Below are 16,698 nucleotides of genomic sequence, written 5' to 3' on the forward strand. Positions count from 1 at the left end.
TTCAAATCGAATCGTCAGTAATTGTAGATACTAATATTTTTCTAATAGCTTTTCAATAGTTTAAATAATTAAGCGTTCGCAATGAAACATGCAGCTGGAGCAAAAGTGTGATAAATTTCATCCCGGGGTCTATAGGAGACATAAAACACAAGAAGCTACGAAATGGAGAGCGCTATACCTTGCTCCGAGAGCCAGACCTTTCCTTCTATCATCATCACTCCCACTTTCTGAAGAATCCCGGATATGAAACAAGCTGATTAAATTTTTCCAAGTGCTAAATTCATGCTTCTAACAAACCAGCACTTCATTTATGATGATTAATGCTATAACAGAAACTCACCAACACTATGAATACAAGGATATGAACATCATTTTATATTATGAAAAAAAAAGACGGCTGTTTTTATTAAAACTTCTTTGAAAAGTAAATCTTTGATTCGTATTCAATTCAGTCTCAAAAACTACCATTCACACAACCCCAGATTTACCTGAAGATTCCCAACAACCTTCTCCATCTAGGAAGCTTTTACGGGACTAATTTCTTTAATCTTCGGTTTCGGCTCCACAGAAAGATGTCCCCAAGAACGAGCAATGAAAGATTGGGCCCCTGCGCCCCATCTACCTGAGTATCCAGAAGGCCAGGCTTGCGGGCTTCCATGTTGGTCGGCGGTTGTACGTAAGGCAAATACACCAGCTGCTGCGGCGGCTGCTGTTGGTGTGGATGGTGGTGGTGGTGGTGATGGTGGTGATGGTGAGGATGGGAAGGGACTGGTCCCCGCGGTGGGGCCAGGGGGCTCAGCAACAGGCTGCCACCGCCCAAGGGGGTAGGGCCCCCTCGAGGCCGCACCCCTTGGACCAGCCCGCCTGCCATGTCTGGCGACATCAGCGGCACGCCAGCAACTGTGCCACAAAATATTCTTTTAAGCCAAACAGAAGCTCCAAGCATGCTTAACTCTAGCAGTAAGCAGGTTCAGGGAAAACCAAGTGAGGTATGGTTGCCGTAGACACTACAGTAATTGCTTCATCATTTGGCCTTCAGGAATTCACAAAATCTGATCATTTGAACTTGTACATCAGGCCATGCCTATCTCATCATGTATGTTTCTGTCATTTGCTCAGTGTTTTCTTGTAATAAATCATAAGCAATTCCGGCTTCAACATTATTACAACCGCCCAGGCATAAATATCTACCACACAGTGATAGAGACCACTTAAAAACTGTGTCATCATGTACAATGTTGACCTCCTTATTCAATGGCGTGTGGACATAGCGTGGCAAGATGATGAAAACAAACACAATGGCATGCTACTCAAAATAGTTCACGTTCTTTTTGCATCAGCTACTTTCTATGAATAGTTTGCCATAGTATGACATAATCCTTTCTGTGCCGTGCTATTACCCTGAAATCCTACCAGAAATTGCACTATATTTTTAATGTGGAATTCTTTACGAAAAATAATCTAGACAATATGTGTTTATTATCTTAATTTCAACTGATTCACTGCAAAAATGAACCTTAAAAAAAGTACTGTATCTGCGCAATTCTAATGCACACCTTTTTAGCATAAAAGATGCATAAAAGTTTGCATGCACATTACACTCGTAATTCTACTCGAAATCAAAAACTAAACCGATTCATTAAATATATAATAAAAAATAAAATAGTTCCAAGCAAGGTAGCTAGCCACACAGCCATTGAATGGGTCGTTTGAAGAAAGCGATGCTCGGACATCGCAAGGTGGGTCCATGGTGCATGGAATGCCCTCTCGCAGACAGTGGAAGAAGCATGGCATTTCTAATGCAATAAATAGAACTGGAGATGACTTTCTGCGGTCGGTGGATGGAAAAAAGGAGGTGTTGGACTCCGATAGCGACTAGCCAATAAGGTTCAGCTGTACACCTGTCTGTGTGCCTTTGTATGTTCCATAACATCGTTTCAACATGGTATGCATCGACTCAGGTTTTGTTGCTTGATGTGTGCGGTATAATTGGCAACAAGTTATTTTCTTGGATATTTGGGCGGTAATATAAATGCGCATTACAGTCGGTGGTGCAGTAGAATCGTGCAAATACGCTACACAAGAAAATAAAATGCACCACCAACGAAAAAATAAAAATTGCAAGAGAATAAAAGGCACTGTTGACCAGCTAAGCTCATCATGGGCCATTGTTACCAGGACTACGGAGACGAACCCAGCTTGTCCGTGGCATGGAAAGTGTTAAGGAAAGGGTGGAAGCACCAAACTGGCTTCTAACTCCAGGCTGTTCTCGCGGCATTTTTTTTTTTTTCTGCCCCAAAGATTATGATGAAGCAACCTCTCAACTGTACAAGCAGCACATGCTGCACTATTTAAAAACCATTACATGGCCCTGCTGCATGTATGCACGAGGCTTAGTCCTTCTCGGGAACTAGCACAGGAGCCTTTAAACAATACACAAGCTGCAAGGCCAACCAAGTCCTTTCCGGTGAAAGAAATTAAACAAAAAATCTCGGCACACTGAGTTCAAGAGCAATGCGGCCACCTACCGGCCTGAGGGTTGAGCAGCAGGCCCGTTGGAGCCAAGGGTGCCGCTTCCAGCACCGACGGTCCTGCCAATGGCCAGACAGGTGGCAATGACAGAGCCCCTGCTTCCCTAGGTGCAGCACCCCATGGGAGCTGCAACAAGACCTTCTCCGTTAGAGTTGCAAGGCTACACCTATTCATAATCAGGGTTCTCCCCACGGTGGGCAGCCTGGCAAATGCTGCCCACTGCACTAGTTGACTGCCCACCAACCCTTCGAGGGTGGAATCTGCAATTACAATGGTTGCTCTGACCAAAGTTTTTATCCTTCTTTTTTCCCCACAAGCCTCAGCTGTTCCCCTGTCGCATGGGAAAATATTCAAAAGAATTGTGATGTATAAGGTGAGATAATTGCACTTTTCTGTAGGCTGTTCAACAAGCCTCAGGAAGAGTGTTCTTTTTTGCGCAGCGTCCAAAATGCACAAAACAGTTCCAGACCCGAACAACCACAATGTTTCTAAAATTACTGTAAAGGGGCTAAACTTGCAGTGAGTACGATCAGTTAATGCGCGCTCTCCAACCTCGGGGCTGCTCACCTGTGCCACATAAAGCTGTGGCCGAGGTGCCGGTGGAGCAGCGGCAGCGGCAGGGGGTGGATGAGGTGCTTGGGCAGGAGCCACGGAGCTTGCTTCCTCACCGACCTGTGGCCCCGTGGATGCTGTCGACTCTGGCGCAGCCGACATCAGCGAGGGCACCTCAGAGGGTGAGGTCGCCACAGGCGGTGGCGCCTGCACCACCGTCGGTAGCGAGCTCACGTTGAACGAGTCTGGGGGGGGGGGGGAGAAGTCAAACAGAACAGCAAGTCAGACTTTCACGTAAACCATTACACATAATTACTTGTAATCAGTTACATTTCTGGCAGTCTTGTAGTTAAATATTACTTTTCTTTTTCATTAACCAATTATGCATAACCAGTTACTTCACTGAAGCGAGAAGCTGCAACAGGTGGCGCAGCTTTGGGCAGATGAATTTGGCAGGAACTAAAGTAGAACGCCCGCGGTTGTGTCACGCCACAGCCTCGCGGATGCGCATGTTGAAGCAGGCAAACCTGTGTACTCAGTATATGCTTCCTCACCTTAACGCTCCAACAGATGTTGGCCGATAAATTGTACCGCCATTGATATGGCTCAATAGCAATTGCCAGTTCAGAAGTTGATGCCAGAAAATCACTTAAAGATTTCTTTTTTTTTCGGCCTTTCATTGGCTCTATCGGGAACACTTTCTCCAAGCCACAGTGACAATGAAGTGCTATGCTTCATCGAGGACCCAGACACAAGCAACAGGCACTGACTAACCACAAACTTTTGCGCAACATTTTGGTAAATTACATCCTCGTCCTTCTCTCCAGCGAACAGGTTGAGCAAGTTTCAGTGTCGCTACTGTTATCTCCACCAGAAAATGAGGAAAGATGACAGACGTAAAATTTGGAAAAGCAATTGTTAGTTAAGATAAACTATATGTGAAGGGATACCGAGGATGTACAGAAACTACCAGACTAGTTCTATTTACTGCATATGTGCAACGTTAATCAAAGTTGTGAGCAAAGTAACATAGAAGTAATCAATTACATTTTAGTAGTTCCTCAATTACCTTAATGGGGCAGTAATTGGTGACTGCAAGCAATTACACTTTTTAATGAAGTAACTGTTATTGGTTACTTTTCTTTCCTGTAGCTTTTACAAATCTGGAGAAAATGCAGGTATGACAACAGATCAGCACCCTACATAAGTTGGCCCACTCACTCAAGTGACCACATTTGTTTGTTACTTTATTTATTCGTATATCTCAATACGTTCCAACTTCCAAATGCATTACAGAAGCGCGTAGTCATAAGAAAGCAGTGCAGTATTACATGTAACAATCGTGATTATGTTGAGGACGGAAAACGAGTGGGTGTTTCCATAGATTCTAAATCAATCAACAACTTCGCGAGACAAAAAATACATGACCTGCAAGGTTGTGTCAAATCTTGGTGGCAAATGATTGCATGGAATAATGATGAATGAGACATTTCACGCAAAAGGATTGAGAAAGCGCAAAGCAATTTTTATGGAAGATACACTTCCGTGTGAAGTCTTTGCCCAGTTTTAACAAAAAACTAAAGCTAAGCCAAATCTAAGCAAAGTTGAGGCACCAATTCGATCGAAGGCCGTGTTGTCGAGTGCTTGCCTACGCAGTGGGAGGTTGCGAGTTCCACTGCCCATATCAATGCATCAAAGTTTTCAAAGCGGTTTGCACTTAATGCTTTGACAGGAGTATGAGTGTCGCAGGCTCATTCCTAAGAGCTTAATAGAACAAAAGAATTAAAGCCTGTTTGGATGCATTTTAAATCAACTTGAAAACAAAAAAAGGCCTTTATCCTTGCTGCAAGAGTGTTGATTGTGGAATGAGTAATACAGTTAAACCTTGATATAACAAAGTCGGTAAAATCTTCAATTTGCTTCGTTACATTAAAATTTCATTGCATTGAAATTTGACCTTTTATGCAAATAAGTACACTCGCCGATCGATTTTTCTTACAAGGAAAGGGGCCGCAGAATTTTCCGAATAATCGGGCAATCGAAAAAATCAACCTTGAATGAGAAAACAATTCATTTTGATGAATTTGGGAGTCAGCAACGAATGATCCAGTTTTATGCTGCATCGACGGTATCTTCACATTGGCGGTACAGATTAAGCGAAGCCAGCCATGCTTTCGCGTGCACTCTGCCCCTGCAGCTGATAGCATCACCCGCACTGGGACAATGCTATCATGAAAAGTACTGGCAGCAGGGAGCAAATGCTTCGTCTGTCGTTCGCTCCAACGTGTCACCAAAAGTCGCAATTACGCAATCTCCAATACTAAATGGGCGAGAAGACTGCTTACATGATGCCACACAGTCTCGGCACACTCACTCTTAGCACATGCGGCAGATTGCCTCTAAAGCTGGGTACGCGGCTGCGTATGCGCTCAACTGTGTGCTTACAGCAATGCGCAGCCACGGCCGAGACACACACCAGAAGTCGAGACGTATGCAAACGTAACCCCCCTTCACCCCCCCCCTTGCGCCCCCTCGCGAGCGCTTGATCGCATTACCGCAAGCTTGCTCCCCTCCCCCTCTTTCCCTTTGTTCGCACAGTTAGGCGGCACTCGTGAAGCCAACATCTTTCTTGTCTCACCCTCGCAACACTTTCACGTGCACCTAAAGCACACAGTGTGCAGGTGCAATAGGATCTTATCGCACTTGGACTTATTCCAAACGTGATGCGAGAGTTCCACAACGGCGGTCAGACTTTGAGAGGTGCTTTTGCAAGCAGCCGCTTGTAATTCAATCATTTGGCTGTATGTGTCTGCAGAAGTTTCCATTTAATGTCTAGGAATTCCTTTACGGCGGCAGTGAAATTTCATTATAGTGAAATCGAATACAAACACAGTTCGTTATATTGAGGTTCTAAATACATGGTGTTCTATGGACACGAGGTTATGAGAAGTAAGATACTTTGAACGACAGAAACCTGAGCTAGTTGGTAAGGATTCATTATGCAAAAAAGAGGTGAGGCGAGGCATTTAAGGTGTTTCCTCTTACTTTGTTGAAGCTCCGGAAGTTTCATCCTCCATAGGAAGTCCGCGTGTTGCACGGCTAACCTATTCCAATCGGTATAGGGGCGGTTCCAATGGCGACCGTCTCCCAGGGCCGCGCAACGAACCTTTAGACACTCCTGATAGAACCTAACTTGGCGCCACAATTCAGCGGAAAGAATAGCTCCAATCCACCTGGCATGCCCAGTTGATGGTTGAATGAAGCCGCACATCATTTGAACTTCCAAAGGGACGACACGATTACGACTAAACCACGACATGGTTCTAGCGCGGAACATACATATCGCAATTAAGGAAGCTAACGAAACAAGATTTTGCAGATAAGTAGGGGAACATGGAAAAGGGCTCAGAGTACTAGAAATGAAGCTTAGAACGACAGAAAGCTGAGCTAGTTGGTAAGGATTCATTACGGAAAAAAAAAGGTGAGGCGATCTAATAATTCACCGTCAAATATAACGTACTGGTTCTTGGAGACGCCATCGTAAGTGATACCCATAGAAAAACCCTTGCTTTAGGTCCCAAGCACCGTATTAAGCCTAACATAAAACCCGTTGAGATTTTAAGCATACCATGCTGCATAACCAGGTTCGTCCCGGAAGAACGCTCGCGCTGTATTTCAGATTGCATTGCTAGCATTAAACAATCAAATTCTCAGTTTAAGACGTCTGACCCTGCCCAACCGTTAGTTAATTACCTTGTGGAGCATAAACTTAGACCAGTAATTGGAGCATAAACTTAGACCAGTAATATCTGACAAGGAAGGTTACTTCGTAATTATGCCAGATGACATGTTTTCAGAAAAAGCGATTTCAGTCATAGAAAAGAATTTACAGCCAGTAAAACTCAAGCCTTCGGCAGTCAAGCAACGTGCGGTTGACCTCCTGTCAAGACAATCTTGATAGGGTTGTCTCTAACGTCAAGAAAGCAAAATCCCTCACCTTAGAACTGTTTTTCTCGGCGAAGACCCATAAGCAAGAAATTTCTTTTCGTGCTATAGTGTCAGAGAAAGAGACGTGGCAGGTCTGTGTCGCTAGTTACCTACAGAACTGCTTAGCTTCACTAATTTTTTCAGACCCCTTTTGCTTGCGCAATTCTCAGGCACTAGTTCAGTATTTGAGAGAGGAAAATCCTGGTGATTATACAGCTTTTAGTATGGATATCGAAGACCTGTATTACTCCTTGCCGCATGATGGGTCGCTAAATTCCGTAAATGAGTGCATTAAAGAACAAGTGCAAGAGTCGGTTTTTAGTGACAGATGCGATGTTTCCATGGGAGCTTTTCTAGAAATTCTTTCAATGTACTTGAAGTCGACGCTGATTGGGTGGAGAGATAGCATTTTTCTGCAGAAATCAGGCATATGTATTGGCTCAAGGGTTGCCCCTATTCTTAGCAATATTTACCTGAGTAAGGTTGACGGCTGCTTAGAGACAGCCTTAGGTGATAGCGTTATCAAGATATTTCGTTACGTCGATGATTACCTGATTTTCTGCAATAGGGAAGAATTCAATTCCGCTGCTATCTCAGTGATTGAGCAATTTAAACTTTATGGAGGAAGATTAAAGTTTACCAAGGAATTTCCTCAGCGACGCGTAATTCAGTTTCCTGACATTTCCTTGGTCTTCGAACTAATCACGTTTGTTGGCAGTACTCCCCAAGATCTTCGAAGCCGTTGCTAAGCTTTCAATCCAAGCATTCCAAAGTAGTAAAAAACAGAATTGTCATGTTGATCCTGCATGCACAAAATGAGCACCAGTTTTAATGCGCAGGTCCGGCGCCTATTAGAAGCACGTTATCCTAGTGTAGCAGTGGCCACTGTGGCTGAGCGCCTAAAGAAGTCGGTTTCGAGGGGGATGGACGTGATTACAGAAAGCAGTAATAGCAAAAAAAAGAGTAGTGGCTATTCCGTACATTCATTCAGTGTCGAACAGGCTTAAAAAAGTTGCAAGTAGATATGACAATGTTGCTTTCACTGCTCCCAATAAGCTACGTAAGATATGCGCTGCCGTACAGCGGAAAAAGGAGCAGGTAAAAGGCAAGAAAAGAGAACAGATATTTGTCCAGTGAAGCACAATAAGAACAATAGTTGTACTGATTGTCGTATGGGTGTGGTTTATAAAATTCCCCTTAGCTGTGGCCAGTTCTACGTAGGGCAAACGGGACGGTGTATCAATCAGAGGCTAATGAAACATAAAAGGTCGTTAACCAGTGGATCGACTACTAATCCTTCCCTACATTGCCAAGATTGTAACTGCACGCCAGAGTTAGATGAATGCGCGATATTACACAGGCATAACAATGAAAGTACGCGTCGTATGGTAGAGGCATGGCATATCTATAATGGTGGAAGTGCGTGTATGAGTCAGCCTTCGATTACCTTACATAAGGAAGAGATTAAGTGCCTTAACAGTTATCTCTCACGTAGACCGGCACATGTACCCGACTGACACGTGGTGATACCATTCCTGAGCTTGCGCAGATGAGTTTTGTGTCTTCTTTCTTTTTTCGCCTCAGTGCTCCCTTGAGTTGCTAGTCGGCGTTCGTGTTGTCCACTTCTCTACTCTTGTGTCCTGTCTGCACGCCTCACCTCTTTTTTGCATAATAAGATACCTTGTTACATTTGTTGTTACAGAATTTTGTTGTACTGAAATTCATTATATCGAGGTTTAACTGTACTATCTGTTCAATAATTTGTTGCACACTCTCCACAGCAGCCACATCCCAAATGATTGCTGCTCTACACTTGGTTACCTTTCTTCACTCTTCCTGGTTTGAAATTTTTTTCAGGCAAATGTCTTATGTTATGTTTATGTTTGGTTTGTGTGCACACCTGAACGGAAAAAAGACACAAGAGAAAAATTTTCACTGGACTTTTTGGCAATGAATTAAATGTTTTTCTCACAGCTGTCAAAAACTGAATGTAACTGACTTCTTAATTCACAATTATAATAGTGTGAAATGTGACCACAGATTATTTGAAGACCACCTTAGTGCCACCCAAGGCAGCTCATAGGCACTGGCCAGCAGGTTCCAAAAATGGAACACAGAGGCCCAACGTCAGCGTGATGTAGCACATGGACATTCACGAAATTTCAGTATTTACCTGTGGCACATGGACGACAAATTACACAATTATCACTGCCGACACTCACATTTCTGAAAATAATGTTGGTGTTTGTTCATCTCACACAGGATACTTCCTGCAAGAGATTACAATTCCTAGAGGAATCACAGGGCCAGGAAGGCTTAAGACTCGGTGTGTCTGCAAACTAATGAACAAGCCACGAGTCCAACAGGCATCATAGACCACTGACCAGCCTTGACAGCCCTGAGGGCAGCGTTGCGTGCTTCCGTGAGGCTGGAGTCCCGATGCAGCAGGGACACTCCTCCAAAGCTGCTCGCCTTGGTCACTGCTGGACCACCCGGAACCCCACCGCCCTTGGTCAGTACCGAGTAGAACTTGCCTCCCGCCAGTGGCTCACCCTGCACCAAAGGCCCCCCAACATCAGGTCTGTAAGCAAGTTGTTGTCAAAGGAGCTTCGCATGCATTTTGCATACGTGACTGTGTGCGACCACACCGTAGGATTGCATATATAATTTGGCTTTGCTTTACTATGTGCCTATCTGAATAACTCTGAATAACTCAGTCAAGCACATATTTACGCAATCTCTTTTGTGGCTTTTTGCATCTTTCAGTAAAAATCGACATGGATGCTTTTCCTTATAGGCGAATGAAAAGTGCTAAAAATGCTAGATGTATTTCCTTCTTATATGTGCTAAAAATGGTGTCACAACTTGTGTATACCTTTACATGTATTTTGCTTTATTCAAAATGTTTTCATCATGCCTTGTAAGGGTCCTAAGCCTCATCAAGCTGTTTACAACAGCTTTTAGCTGACGGTGCCCCCCAAAATTACTTTGTGATCTTTGTAAATGAACTTCAGTGCGGGACATCTGCATTCATGCAGAGGCATCTTTCTCTCCGTCTCTTTCTCTCTCTCTGAACAAGACAAAACGTTGAGGATGGGCAATTGTGGGATAAACATCACTGGAAAGCAGTGCTGCGTACCACAGGGTTGCCTACTAAAATTACTACAGGGAAATTTGCACTGCGGCCATCCAGCTGCCATGGGAACGATGGGTAGCACATGGATTTGTCTAAACTTGATGCTTGATTTCCAAGCAGCCATACCTCTCTGAACACGCAAGCGCAGCGAGTCCCAGCACACACGCACAATCATCACGAACTGTTGAATTTAAGATGCAATATTTTAGCGAAAATTACCAATTTGCAATGCTGCAAATTTGTTTAAAGCCAGAAGGACAAAAGGCTAGAAATTCATGTACTATGTACTATTTATGTAAATTCACATGCATCATTCTAAGGCTGGCTGAACAGCCATACTTGTAGCTCGTGTAGACCACTAGCACCAAATTTTGCTCTAGTAACTTTCTTTTTTCAGAAAATTCTATGTTGCTTACATCTAAGGCACAGAATGAAAACCGTGACGAAACAGCACAAAAGAAAAAGGCAGTAAAGAGAAAGCGCACACACAAGAAAATAAAAACACACGAGAGAGTGCCCTTTTATTCACTCACTCTGTCTCAACCACTTAACACAGAGCCTGATCTTAGCACACCCAGGCAAGGCGCACCCTTCACAAGTACAAGTGGGGAAAGTGAATGCACCAACTTTTTTGCCGGTAAGATGTGGCACCCGCCAGATCGATGCCAACAATCTTGATGGTAGTGCACTTGCTCTGCCATCCCTGTTGCTTTATCCCTCTCTGTCACACTTCTGCCACTTTTGCTACTAATTTCTGGCCTATACTTGCCTATCAAACCTGCTGTCACCAGCACCAAATGGCTGCGACATAACACCACTCTTTCATTGTTTAATGATTGTAGGTTTAAATGCCTAGCTTCAGTGCACCTTCGTTTCTGTGCAAGTTTTTTTTTTCTTATTTTCTTCAATACAATATTCCTTGCAATGCATTTTAATCCTGCACTTATAATGCACACAAATGCACAACTTCGGAAACAAATTACACATGGACCATGTGGAGCACATTCGTTCACATTTTTCTTCACCGAACTGTTTCTGCAATCTATACATCCAAGGTGACGTTATACATACTTACAACGTCATAAAACCATATGCATAGGAGAAGGCTTCCAAAATGTGGCCAAAAGCAACGAGCATAGGGAAGCATAGGGAAGCATTGGTAGCTTTGCCAGAAAGACAGCAGTATTCAAAGCCAAATTTATGTTGCAAGCCAAACATGTGCAACAGCCAGTTCATGGTGCAGAGCACAATGCTACGACCATGTGCTTGGCCATCTATACATGCCAGTGTGCTACTTCTTCCATATAGCTAATAATACGCTGTCTATAATATTTTAACAAATAATGTTGCAAGGCAAAGACAAAATTGCTTAGTGGGAGAATCACCTTAAAGATAAAAGATGCTCTAAGAAGATAAACCCTATCAAAGAGAACTTTAAAAGACACACTGGTGTTTTCACATCACCGACAGCAGCTGGCATGTGGTGCAACAAAGGCCTTCAATATCAGGACAGGAGATGGTGATGTCGACAAGCCATCCACTGAGTCCCTAAGTGACAATGAGTTAAAAGTACCTTACCAGCACATGTAGAAATTGACAGGGTTTGTTGTGCATGTCGCAGAAAAACTTATCTTCTTGTTTGTTTGTTTTTTACCTGCACAATAAATACATGTGGGCGTTCTTCTAATAAAAATTATAGTTGCAAGTCCGTGCTTGTTTTGTGCCCTTATTTTGTCTATTCTCCCTATCTTTATGCAAGCGCTGCATAAACAACATGAACGCGTATAGACTTGTTCAGTTATTGATCCTATTCTTGTCAACACTACAAAATTTCACAATGTAGAAGCAATACTAGTGGGCGGCACTCCATTTCTTCCATTTCATCTACTCAAGGCTGACCAACATGCACTGGTGGTGCTGGTCAAGAATGTGGCCCCTGAACTCAAAACTTATCATGGCACACTCATACTGATGGCGCAGAATAACAGACAGAAGGTGAAACAAAGGCAAAAGGAAAAGCTTGCAGCTCGGAGGAGTTCAATGGACAGCACCACAGCACACCTGCATGTAGCTTCAGAAAAACTAATCTCACAGCCATTTCTTTTTTCTTCCTTCCCGACCTTCTGCAGAGTTACTGATCTGTCCAATGCTTCTACGAAATTCTTTTCGCCCCCTTTCATTTCACCTTTTCCAGGTTATCTCTACATTTGCTTTCCTTATTATTTCTACATTTTATACATTTGCTTTTTGGAGATTAATTTCCTGTTTGCTTCATATGCTTGTAACTAAATAAAAAGGAGTTCCTCGGTTTTCATTATTCTTTTCACTCAATGTATGTTCCTGTATGTGGCCAAATTGTCTGAACACTTTGCCAAAGGGGAGGCTGCACCTTGCAGGTAGACAATGCACGTAATGGGGAGTGGGGCATACAGGGGACGCTCGCACACACCTGCGCAACCCCCTCGGCTGCCTTGGGGGCGAGCAGGAGGCGCGCCCCCAAGTGCCGGCGCCGCTCCGACGAGTCCGAATCTGTGCTGCTCCAGGGGCGATTGTCGCCGCTCCACTGAAGCTCCTCTTGGCTACTGCGGCTGGCGGGGGAGTCCCCAACCCCTTCCTAAGAGCAGCAGCAGCACAGAGGGACAGGGCAAGCAAGAGGAACAAGCGTCATGCGGACAGTCCACCACCACCACTAGTGCTTATCAGAAGAAGCACCGTCACCCAAGCACAAGATTGCAAAGCCACATCCACATACAGTAAACCCTCCTTTTAACAAAATCAGTTTATTAGAAATATCACATTAAATGAAGTTTGCTTTTGTTCCCTCATTACTATGACTTTCTTATACCTTTCCCGATATTAAAGAAATACCGCTTATAGCGAAACCACTTTCCTGTTTTGTTGCAACAAGGGTTTACTATAGAGTGGGAAAGGCTGGGAAAGGCAGGGAAAAGGAGCTGGACAGCTGTTCACCAGGAATGTTTAGTTATGAATAAGCAACGAAACGTTAACAGACTGCCGCTGAGCACCTTTTATGGAAAGCCCACTTTTGTACAGCTCACTTGAAAGCATTGTTATGCTCATGCAACTGATTGCAAGTAGCTGTAAGTCATTGCTATCCAAATTAAGCAAGCAGAAACAAACAGTGCCGTCCAATTAGACAGCTTAGAAAGTTTAGAAAGTTCATTATCGTGTATGTACATTTTTCTTCCTGTACGCACACTCAAGTTTACCACAATCTTGCAGTCACGTTAAAGATTAGTGTTTGTTCTATGTTCAGCAGTGACAAAGTAAACTATTTATACCCAGAAAGCCAATGACCAGCCCGGCAAGATGATGTGTGTCATGCGCAACTAGTTGCTTTCTTTCAATGAAACTAGCGCTGCCAGACTTCATACACAAATCTTTGTTTGTGATTACAACAAGGTCCCTGTAAAAGCTCAGGCTGTAAAGTAAAGGATGGAATGCTCAAATTTTATGCCCAGGCTCCTTATTTCAGCACTGGCAGCGGCAGATGCACTAGAGTCTCTTGTACAACAAATTTTGGTTAACTTAATTTCTCAATCATGCTAGAAAGCTTAAAAGACGTCACTTTTAATGCATAGGAAAAGCAGAGCCATGAAATGCAGGAAATGCAAAGAAAGAAAGCAGAAATTGGGATGCCAGAGTGGCAAGCAACATATCTGAAAGCAACCTAGGGTGAAAGCCAAGAAGTTAGCTGCCATTCACAATACAGCCATCACTGTAGCCTCACTGATTTTGGACATATTAGACCACAAAAGCTTTTTATGTTGAAGAGGTTTTTCTCATTATGCTTTTTAGATTCAACAGGCTTTCCGATTACTTGCTGAATGTTCCGTACACACAACTGTCCTATAAGTTTGCCGTAATCATTGGAAGGTTGTGTGCAGCAAATGTTAGATGACTACAAAAAGCAACCTTGAATTCTACCTTTCAGCAGCGCTAAAAAGAAGGCATTCATGAAATCAGTTGAAGAATAATCTTTCTGTAAAACACCCCATATCACAATGGACTTTTCTAATGGGTTATGCACACGACCACACACATCTATGCATGATAAGTGACATTCTACCACCACTGCCTCCATAAAGCCAGACTCGCAGCATCTGATTGAGTTGGCACTGCAAACTGTTAAGCACATGCCCCCTCCTTTCTATTTTCCCACACACTCGTTGTCAGTAGGCTATAAATGCCAGGTGTAAATAATTTGATATCTGCACCACTCAGACACAAACGATTTAGTTTGAGGTCGGCGAACTACCAGCACATTAACAGTTCAGCACTGCTGCATTACCGAAGCTACCTCGCTTAAGCTACAAGGAGCCATTAACACATTCACTGCGACATGGGTCACAAGTGGGTCGTGGCAATTGTTCCCCCTGCAATAATGCAGGGCTTTCTTACAGTGCTTTGCCAGAAACCAACAGAGAGAGAAAATTGTTGTGTTTGATCCAATGCATTGTGGTGCCATCTCTCAGCGCCTTGAGACACTTTTAAAGGTGAACAACTCCCTCGTGAATCTCCGGTGCGTCATGACACACCAGAGGCATATTATATTCGAGTCTCAGGTTTTATGTGCAAAAACCACAAAAAGACTATAAGACCGCCAACGAAGTGCGGCCGCCGCAGCCAGAATCGAACCCATAACTTCAAGCTCAGCAGCACAACGCTATAGCTACTATGCCACCACAGCAAGTGTGATTAATGTTTGCTGCAATGCAATACACATGGAAACAATATCTTTACTTAATTGACACTTATCACTACGGGGATGCCCTACACTCTCGCATCCCACAACATCAATCTCACCCACAAGACTAGTATGTTCGCTTACCTGTATGACACAGGCACAATTGTAGGAACCTGCAATGTGGTTGCACCGCTACAAGAGATGGCATTATGATAGTGTTTCCTCTTACAAGAAAGAGAAGAGATGGAACTGAGGGGCCCGATTTTTATTCATCATGAGTCACGAGCACATGATCTTTTTGGGTGATGGCAACTCGTGGGTACTTGTGACGGGTGCAGCAGAAAGGATGTTCCACATCCGCCGCCAAGGTTTGTGATTGGTGGCGCTGGCTAACACCCTCAGGGTTAGTTCTAGTAGTAAAACATACATACCCCAGAAAGTGGATGGGAAAACAGTGCCGCGGTAGCTCAATTGGTAAGAGCATCGCACCCGTAATGCAAAGACATGGGATCGTTCCCCACCTGTAGTCAGTTGTATTTTTCATCCATTTTCATTTTCATTAATTTATCACTCAACTGGTAAGTACAAGTAATTTCCTCCTATGATAGCGGTTCTTCTTCTTGGCTTTGGTAATGTGCAACTTTATGCAGTGCTTTATGTGGTTTGAGCCACCTCCAATGTAATTGTACTCTATTGCAATTAGGCAAATTCTACGAATGATGCACCCACCACAACTGGGCAGGATGTCCTGGCTGTACAAGATAATTGTGCTGCCACTGAATTCACAGCAAGCCTCATCAAGGCTATTGTCTCTTAGTGCAAGTCACATGCTCTGCACCTCTACGATTCAAGTGTACTTAAAGAAGCGAAGAAAGTATGGGACATGCTACACAAGCTGACTATGCTACCACACTATAACTACTGCTGAACTAGAGCAACTATGACTTGAGAGACTCTTGTTTAAGCTGCAAGCCCGAAGACAGTGGATAAATCAAGCAACAAAACCTCATGATACAGACTTCAGGAATAGGCAAAGCACTTAAACCTTCTGAAGGCTCCAGCTATTGAATCAATGAAATGAACCCATTGCAGTGAGTTGAGCTCGCAATAGGGAAAAAGCATTTCACATGGAACCACTGATGGGCTATGCCTGTCAGTTTGCTCTTACTTAGCTATTTCTTACTGCACTGAATAGCAACAGACATTTCACATAAAGGAGATTCACCTATTTGTTTTTTGTTTGACAGTGTTTCAAGAGAAGTAAATATAGACACACGGCAATATCAGTATATTCTATATTGCTCTCAATATGAAGAGCATATCAATTTTAAAGCCAATGAAGAGGAATCACACCGATTCATTTCTGAGTGAAGTGTCTGCCTCCATGCTACTTTCCGTTGGTGCAATCCCCAGTGAAAAGCAAGCGCATAACATTGTAATCCCCTACATCTACCATGTTATTTTTCTTTTTTTTTTTTCGATATCTAAGAAAACTAGCCACAGAGTTCTAATGCATTTGTTATGAATACACAGAGAGCTAGAAATTGTACAGATTACCGAGCTAATGACGTGAAAGTAAGGTTTTCCAAGCATGCTCTTAAGAATAGCAACTGGCAACCAATGTTTTCTTTGCACCTACGAGCAATTTTAACAGTACAGTGCTGCCTCCACTTTTATAACAGAGAGCGCAGGACTCGACAGCTCACATTAAACAGAGTACTACTGGATCAATGAAATCAAATTGGCAAGGTTTTTTTTTCGTGTTATACAATGTTACCAAATC

At 43.4% G+C, this 16,698-nt stretch overlaps 1 protein-coding gene across 9 annotated transcripts in view; it reads right to left on the reverse strand.

Annotated features, from left to right (window-relative positions):
• LOC142583101 (uncharacterized) overlaps window positions 1-16,698 on the reverse strand; it is a 114,315-nt gene that overhangs the window by 50,480 nt on the left and 47,137 nt on the right. For 7 of the 9 annotated variants that reach the window (XM_075693407.1, XM_075693414.1, XM_075693410.1 and 4 more), the window contains 5 exons: window positions 12,657-12,821; window positions 9,456-9,624; window positions 3,100-3,329; window positions 2,529-2,658; window positions 623-900 (listed from right to left, as the gene is read on the reverse strand). In XM_075693407.1, coding sequence (XP_075549522.1) covers window positions 623-900; window positions 2,529-2,658; window positions 3,100-3,329; window positions 9,456-9,624; window positions 12,657-12,821 — 972 coding nt within the window. The remainder of the gene's footprint in view (window positions 1-622; window positions 901-2,528; window positions 2,659-3,099; window positions 3,330-9,455; window positions 9,625-12,656; window positions 12,822-16,698) is intronic. The other 2 variants (XM_075693413.1, XM_075693409.1) reach the window with 1 other exon arrangement.

Source organism: Dermacentor variabilis, chromosome 5 (assembly GCF_050947875.1).
Source record: "Dermacentor variabilis isolate Ectoservices chromosome 5, ASM5094787v1, whole genome shotgun sequence".
In the NCBI taxonomy this organism is placed as follows: Eukaryota; Metazoa; Arthropoda; class Arachnida; order Ixodida; family Ixodidae; genus Dermacentor; species Dermacentor variabilis.